Below are 7,893 nucleotides of genomic sequence, written 5' to 3'. Positions count from 1 at the left end.
AATTAAATCATATTAAAATTAAAATATTTTAATTAAATTTTAAAATATTAATATTAAAGTGTAAAAAATAAAAATTTTATTAAAAATTTAAATTGATCAAATCAAATCGAATTAAATTGAATTAGATCGATTTGATTCAATTGAATTTCTAATTAAAATCGATTTGATTTAATTTTTATAAATATTAAAATTTTAATTTATTTAATTTATTTTATTTTTAAATCAAACCAATTGAATATTCGCAAGAAAATAATTAAAAAGAATAATAAAAAAATTCACTATGTTTTTTAATTTAAGAAATTATAGTAATGAAGTCAAACGGAAAATTTAAAAATTTATTAACTAATGCACATGAGCAATTACGTGTGGTGTGTAATAGCACAGAAGAGAAAACAACGGGTAAAAAATTGAAAAAGTTTTAAAAAGAAGGGCCAATTTGAAAAATGTACTCTTTAAACGAGGAAATTAACTGTAAGAACCGTATAAAAGATTGGCTTCCATTTGAGGTTAGAGAAACAAATCCTACTCTCGAAATCTCGTTTCTCGGGCCATCAGTTCGCGACTATCAAGGAAATCATTCCTCTTCCTGTTTTACCCTTTTCTTCCTGTTTTTTTTTAATAATTAAATTAATTAATTAATTATTTATATTATAGTATTATTATATCTGGTTTTTGTTGGTGTGTTCCTCTGCTTTCTCTTTCTCTGTGTGTTAGAGGGAGAGAGGGGAGGGAGAGAGAGCGAGCGAGAGAGTCCAAAAAGCTACGAATTTTAATGGATGCTTCGATCTATGCCCTCTTCAGTGTCAAAGATAATATTATCTCCTAGAAACAAGCCCATGTAAGCATTTTGTTTTTTAATTTGGCAAATGTTTTTGTTAATCTCATTTGTGAAAAGGGGCAAAAGAAAAATGATTTTACGTATTTGTAATTCATAATTTTGATTCATTTCTTCCAATGCAATCCAAAGATCTTCAATTTCTGGTTAATGGGTTTTTGTTTCTGTCCACTGGTTTCGTTTTTGAAGCCCTTTATTTGCTGCAAAATTTTTGGGGGGATTCATTTTTCATTATTTTAGAAGTTTGAGTAATTTTTTGTTTTTTAAATTCTGGGTTTGGATTTTTTTATTATTAAATTCTGGAGTTTTTGTTAATTTGAGGACCAGGTTCGATGGGTTTAGATTGGGATCCATGTTGGATCTCATTGTTTTGTTTTATCGTTATTGTTATCATTGCTGTCTGATTTAATATTGATATTTCTGTTTTACTGATCTTGGATTTTGTGTTTTGTGTTCTTTCTTTTCATTTTTTTTTAGTTCATTGGGATTGCTTGTGTTGAAGGAATTTAGATTTTAGCACATTGCCTTGGGCTTAAAAAGTTGGTTTCTTGAGGTGGGATTTCATGGGTTGAACCCAAAGAATAATGGGTAGCACTCAAAGAATAATGGGTAGCTTGATTGAAGAGGAACATCGGTTTTTTGATGCATACGATGACATTGCATCAATTTCTGATGGAAAGTCCGATGTTATTCAGACATTTGATTCCCATTCTACTTCTGATGATTCAATTCCAAGTAGTCCTCCTTATGAAGTATGGATGAGAAGCCCCATTAGTGTTGTTGAGCGGCGAAGCAAGTTCTTAAATTGGATGAGGGTGGGATTAGATCAAAGTGGAAATGAGAATTTAATCGCAGTACATAATGTGGAAGGGGAGACTGATAGAATTAGAGAGAGCAGTGGGGCTGTGTTGAGAAAATCAGTTTTTGAGGATGAGTTCTGTTCAACTCGGTCTACAATGTCATGTTGGTCTAATGATAGCTCCAATTTGATAGAGGAGTTGGGTTCAAAGGCTGATTTCATATGTAGGGAGGGGAGTTCTGGTGGGGGAATTGTGTGCAATGATGAAGTGAGCTTTGAACACTCTCTAACAGCTGAGGAATCTGAGAACACTTCTAGATCATCTTCCTCATTCAAGCAACTTATACAGAAGGAAGTTGAGGAACCGAGTACTCCTATGGGTACCCCAAGAAGTGCGAAGAAGCGGTGGTTGAGTCTATTGCGCTCCATAGCATGTGTTGTGGATAAGCAACGAGAAGCTGAAAAATTGAGGCATGACGGTGTCGATTCGCTGTTAGAATACAGGGTACAGAGAGTTAAGGTTCGCCAATGTGGGAAGCGGACAAAGGAACTTTCAGCTCTTTATAAAGGACAAGATATCCAGGCTCATGAGGGTTCAATTCTCACAATGAAATTTAGTCCTGATGGCCAATACCTTGCAAGCGCTGGAGAAGATAGAATTGTGAGAGTGTGGAAAGTCCTGGAAGATGAGAGATCAAATGAACTTGATATTCCAGAAATAGATCCATCCTGCATATATTTCACTGTCAATCAACTGTCTGAGTTGAAACCCCTCTTTACTGATAAAGAGAAAACAGCAAAATTGAGGAACCTGAGGAAGACATCAGATTCTGCTTGTGTCATTTTCCCTCCAAAAATTTTCCGGATATTGGAGAAACCATTGCATGAATTCCGTGGACACAACAGGGAGATCTTGGATCTCTCCTGGTCAAAGGATCATGTGAGTATCTTTACTAAAGCTTTTAATTTATTTTTTTCTGAACTGCCTAAAGGAAATGTAACATCGACAGAAAATTAAATTTCTAGTTTGTGTTGTTTATGCAGCATTTGCTGTCAGCTTCGGAGGATAAATCAGTTCGTCTATGGCGAGTAGGAACTGACCATTGCCTCAGAGTCTTTTCACATAGTAATTATGGTGAGCTTCTGGCTGGATTTTGCATTTCTTGTAAATATATTATCATTAGTTGCTCTATTAGCCAAGGTTTTTGATATTTTTGGGCTTGTTTTTGGCCTCATCTATTATCTTTTAGGAAATTATCTTCTCCTGATTTTTCCTTTTCTTTTTGTCCCTAATTATGATGCAGTAACATGTGTTCAGTTTAACCCTGTGAACAATAATTATTTCATGAGCGGTTCCATAGATGGAAAAGTTCGCATTTGGGCAATTCCCAGTTGCCAAGTTGTCGATTGGACTGATATCAAAGAAATAGTTACTGCGGTGTGTTATCATCCAAATGGACAGGTTTGGTGATTTCTTGTTCTTTCATCTTGTGGCTGTAAGGATTATTCTGGTTAAGTAGATTGATAGTAAAGATTACTTTTCTGTTTGTGCAGGGAGGGATTGTAGGCTCCATAGGAGGCAACTGTCACTTTTATAATATGTCAGGTATATTTACTCAGATAATTAGCATCTAGCAGTATTTAGGGCATTACATTGTTATGTTTTCCTTATAAACCAAATATTTTGACTGTATACATCATGTAGACAAAAGAATAAATTTATTAATCCAAGTAGTTTCATTAATTTTGTGAGGAATGCTTACATTGCAAGTTTCGTGGGTTTATTCATGGTTTACTGGTTTGAAGGAGGTCTAGATTTATGCAAGTGGAGTGTGGCATATCCGTTTCCTCAAGGAACTACATATGGATAAGAGTATATAATAAATAAAGAGAAATGAAATCATCTGGTAGGGTAGGCAGTCTATAAATTGGATATACATTAAATCTGATGGTTTAGATCTAGCATGTTGTTGTTTACCTTCAACAAAGGTAGCTGCTGTTAAAGGAAAATGTGAACACTAATGACTAAACTGCAAGTTTTTTATTTGCTTGGTTCAGACAGTCACTTGCAACTGGATGCTCAGATATCTTTACATGGTAAAAAGAAGTCACCTTGCAAAAGGATAACCAGCTTCCAAGTAATTATCTTCTATTAAGCCTCGTTTCCTTTTGTTTTTTCTGCTTTCTCTGTATGTGCTTTGATTTCAGTTTAATCTCATTAAATTTCTTTGACCCCAGTTTTTCCCACAAGACTCAACCAAAGTAATGGTGACCTGTGCTGATTCACAAGTTAGAATTCTTCAAGGTCTTAATGTGATTGGCAAATACAGGGGTATGTGTCCATTTATTTCTTTTTTCTTAACTATTCATGACTGACTTCTAGTGTTTTTGTTTTGGACAACTCAGATACTTAAGCAGCAAGAATTTATTGATTATGATAATGCATATATTTTGAAAATTCTTGTTGTCAAACCTCAGTGGACACATTCAAGTAGCAAGTTTTGTATATTATGCTTTGTTTGATACAATTTCTAAATTTTTCAGTTTTCTCTTTAGGTCTGAAAAATGCAGCAAACCAGATATCTGCGTGTTTTACTTCAGATGGAAAGCATATTATCTCAGCCTGTGAAGATTCCAATATATATGTGTGGAGTTGTGTTAATCAGGAAGAACATGTTCCTGCACAAGCAAAAAGCACAAGGTCTTGCGAGCGTTTCTCTACAAATGCATCCGTTGCAATACCTTGGTGTGGCTTTCAACATGGGAACTCCGAAAATGGAGGGGGATTTTATGTCTCAAATGATGATCCACCAGAAGCTGTGCCATTTTCTTCACCAGCTGGTTTCTCTCTGAGCCAAGAATATTTTCTAGAACCCTTTCCCAAGGGCTCTGCAACTTGGCCAGAGGAAACACTTCCTTCCTCAAGCCCGTTGTCCACATCATCAGCAATGCACAAATCACAGTACAAGTTTCTGAAAGCTTCATGTCAGAGTGCAGCCACTTCTCATGCATGGGGTCTAGTCATTGTGACTGCAGGATGGGATGGACGAATTAGATCATTCCACAATTACGGGTTACCAGTATATGTCTAATATTTTATCGGTTTGACAGTGCTTCAGAGAATCACAGTTATCCCTTTGGTTGGGATCTATAGTACCCCTTCCAAAGTTATTCAGCAAATCTGGTGATGCATGGGCCATCAAGTAGACAAGTACCGTTGAATATGGCAGCATGAACAGTAGCAGCATGTCCATATTTGAATGATTTATGCAGTATTGCAATATTGGTTGAGATTCGGGGCTGGGCCCTTTTTAGATATCAGAGGTGTATGGAAAGAAGTGGCAAAAATTCTGAGGTTACAACGTAATCCAGCTCGGGAGGAGCAAATGGTTGAGGTTAGCTTGTCTGGATTGCCCATTTTAATCTTACAATTTTTTTGATTTGTTACTTTGAGAAATCTTTGTTTGCCAGTCCAGAAAAAGAATTGCAAGTCATGTGTTAAGGGATAGCAATTAGAGATATTATATCTTTATAATGGAGGTGGTAGTGGGACCTTTGCAGAACTTGTTTCTCTGGCTTTGCTAAAATGGGAGGATAGAATCCAGAGCTGGTGGTTTGAGTTAATTTGGGGGAAAATGGTGGGGGAACTTCTCCATTATAACATATTGGCTGATCTGAATGATTGAATTTTTTGTCTGCCATTTGGACCTCATGGTAGGGTCATATTGGAACCCTGTTCTTCATCCAAATGGCTTGTTTAGTTAGCCTATTGCTCAAACCATCTGCAAGCCATCCCCATTTTTATTTGGTGAACACATTTCCATTGTAAAGCTTGTGGCTTTCGCTCATGGGTGCCGCGGGGCAGTTGACTAACCTTCGGTTATCGTCTGGGTTAACGACCGGAGTGCTGATAACAGCCTTTTTGTCTTGCTAACAGAATTTTGTACATGAACTCTTTAAATTTATTCTAACATTACCTGGATTAGTTTTGAGTTGCTAGGTTTTTATCTTTTTCTGTTTGGCCTTGGGGAAAGTTTTGGGAGGAAAATCCTTCTGGGTTTAGCATACAGCAATTGTAGTTATGTAAATAAAACCTTTTCAGAGGTTATTTTTCCATGTATACTGATTTGGCTATGGCTTGGAAATTGAAAAAGGAAGCCAGATATATTTGATGAGCATTTGTTTGTGAAGCTTGTGTTCAAGACAATGAAGTCTGTCAACTCCTTGAATTCTTGTGGCTTGGCATGTGTGAATTTTTCTCTATTATTATCTCTTTTGTGAGGTCTATTAGGGTGGATGGTCTCATATTTGTGACCTTAGAATTAACATCTTTGTCCATAAATGATAATTTGGGCTATTTTGGATAGCCATGCATGGCCCATTTGCTGAATCAATTTGGATTGATTGCATTTTATTTTTCAAAATTTTTTATTAATAATTTACAATCAATAAGAGATTTGTCAAGTGTTCTAGTGGGTGGGTAGTGTTTTCAAGTCTCATCTCTCCTTTTTCATTCCTTTAACAGATTAAAATAATAATAATAATGTTCATTTTTAGAATAGCCTTGTCTTTATTATCAAATTAAGACATACTATCCACTAAATAGATGACAAGACATGTTTGAAAATTCTATCAAATTTTGATTTCCCTTCCATCCCTCTAATTACTTGCAGAATAAAAAAAAAACTAATTATTGATTTTTTTTTAAAAAAAAAAAGATTATTGGTGAAAATGATTGATACTTAAGTTTGGCAAATCAAAAGAAACTAAGAGAAAAAGAATAGTAAAAAAACAAAAGATTAGAAAGGTGATAGTGATTCTATGCTTTGGCATCTTAGTTGTGAAAATTATTAACCAAAGAATAAGCTTAACCCTTGTGTTTGTAGTGTATATTCTTTATATATTGGGTTTATTACCAAAAAACCACAATTATCAATTTTCTTTAATTTTTATAATAAAAAATATTAACGTTTAAATTTATTATAATTGTAAAAAATTCTTAAATTAATTTTGACTATATTTAAATTAGTTTATGTATCATTATTTTTACTATATAAATAATTTAATTAACTTAAATTAAATTTTAGTTAAAATTCTATACCTTCAATTATTTGAAATTCTTATTTAAACAATAAAGAATTATGAATTTTAATTACATAATTTGAAAATTTTAAATAATAAAGAATTTAAGGTATTAATTAAGGTTTAACTCTAGTTAATTAAATTATTTATATGATAAAAAATAATGATGGCACCTATGTAATATAATTTAAATTTAATTAAAATTAATTTTAAAAAGTTATTATAATTATAATAAATTTTTTTATTCAAAAAACTATAAATATAAAAAAATGGTAAAAATTATAATTTTTTTTTTAAATTAACATAAATACCAATAAATCCATTCATTGGATTCTTTTAAAACAGGTAATGCATTAATGAGGCAATCCATAGGTAAGAAGTGTTGTAGAAGAAAGGGACAAAACAAAGCTATTAGGGTTTTTTTTTATGGATTTGATTTGATTTGATTTGATAGGATTAAAGTAAATAATTAATATTTTGTAAGTTAGTATTTGTTTGGAGACAAAAACCTATTATTATTGATTAGTTTTTTGAGGGACAAATCAATGTATCATTCAACTTAGCTGTAAATGTAGCACCAACATCCCATCCAATGCTCAACCAATAAAATGGGAGTTTTCTTTCAATTCTTTTTTTTTTTTTATTTAAATGTGAATTAAAATCCAAATTGATAAATTTATAATCATGATTTTATGGTTGGAGCATTGATGAATTACTAATTTAATTTTTTTATAAAAAAAATCCAATTTCTTTAAGAATAATTTATTTTTTTTATAAAAAAAATATTTTTTATTAACCCATTTTTCTAACTGTCTAAAATGTTAAAAAATTTAAAAATATTTTCTAGCAAATAAATGAAAGCTAAATTAAAATTTGATATTTCTATTATTAATTTATTTTTAAAAAGAAGTCAATTTCCCTTTATTGAGTATATCATAGCTTATCATTTTCTTTAACATTCTAGGTAAAGGGATATTAATTACTTTTTGATAAGTTAAATTATTGTTAAAAAAGGTAAGTTATTTAAACTAAATTATTACAACTCCTCTTATCTTCATCTCTCACAATCACAAGGTATGTCAAAGGGGAGCAGCAAGATGACCCTTTTCCTCTCACAAGGATATTTGTTTATAATAAAATTTTACTTGTTGACTTAAACATTAATTATTTAATGGCG

General features: G+C 32.4%; 1 protein-coding gene across 1 annotated transcript; it reads left to right on the top strand.

The window, feature by feature from the left end:
* Positions 1-550: 550 nt before the first annotated feature.
* On the top strand, positions 551-5,824 carry LOC110626062 (uncharacterized WD repeat-containing protein C18H10.05). Its single transcript, XM_021771803.2, has 8 exons — positions 551-838; positions 1,313-2,574; positions 2,679-2,769; positions 2,939-3,096; positions 3,189-3,240; positions 3,693-3,772; positions 3,873-3,966; positions 4,191-5,824. The coding sequence occupies exons 2-8, from the start codon at positions 1,420-1,422 to the stop codon at positions 4,724-4,726; spliced, it is 2,166 nt and encodes a 721-aa protein (XP_021627495.1). The 5' UTR covers positions 551-838; positions 1,313-1,419; the 3' UTR covers positions 4,727-5,824.
* Positions 5,825-7,893: the final 2,069 nt, after the last annotated feature.

The sequence above is a fragment of the Manihot esculenta genome, chromosome 1 (genome assembly GCF_001659605.2).
Source record: "Manihot esculenta cultivar AM560-2 chromosome 1, M.esculenta_v8, whole genome shotgun sequence".
NCBI lineage: Eukaryota > Viridiplantae > Streptophyta > Magnoliopsida > Malpighiales > Euphorbiaceae > Manihot > Manihot esculenta.
This window is presented reverse-complemented; position numbering and strand designations above follow the sequence as displayed.

Coding starts and splice junctions, on each gene's coding strand:
- LOC110626062 (XM_021771803.2), top strand. CDS start 1,420: ATGGGTAGCACTCAAAGAATAATGGGTAGCTTGATTGAAGAGGAACAT. Junction 3,241..3,692: donor TCACTTTTATAATATGTCAG/GTATATTTACTC, acceptor TGCTTGGTTCAG/ACAGTCACTTGCAACTGGAT. Junction 3,967..4,190: donor TGTGATTGGCAAATACAGGG/GTATGTGTCCAT, acceptor TTTTCTCTTTAG/GTCTGAAAAATGCAGCAAAC.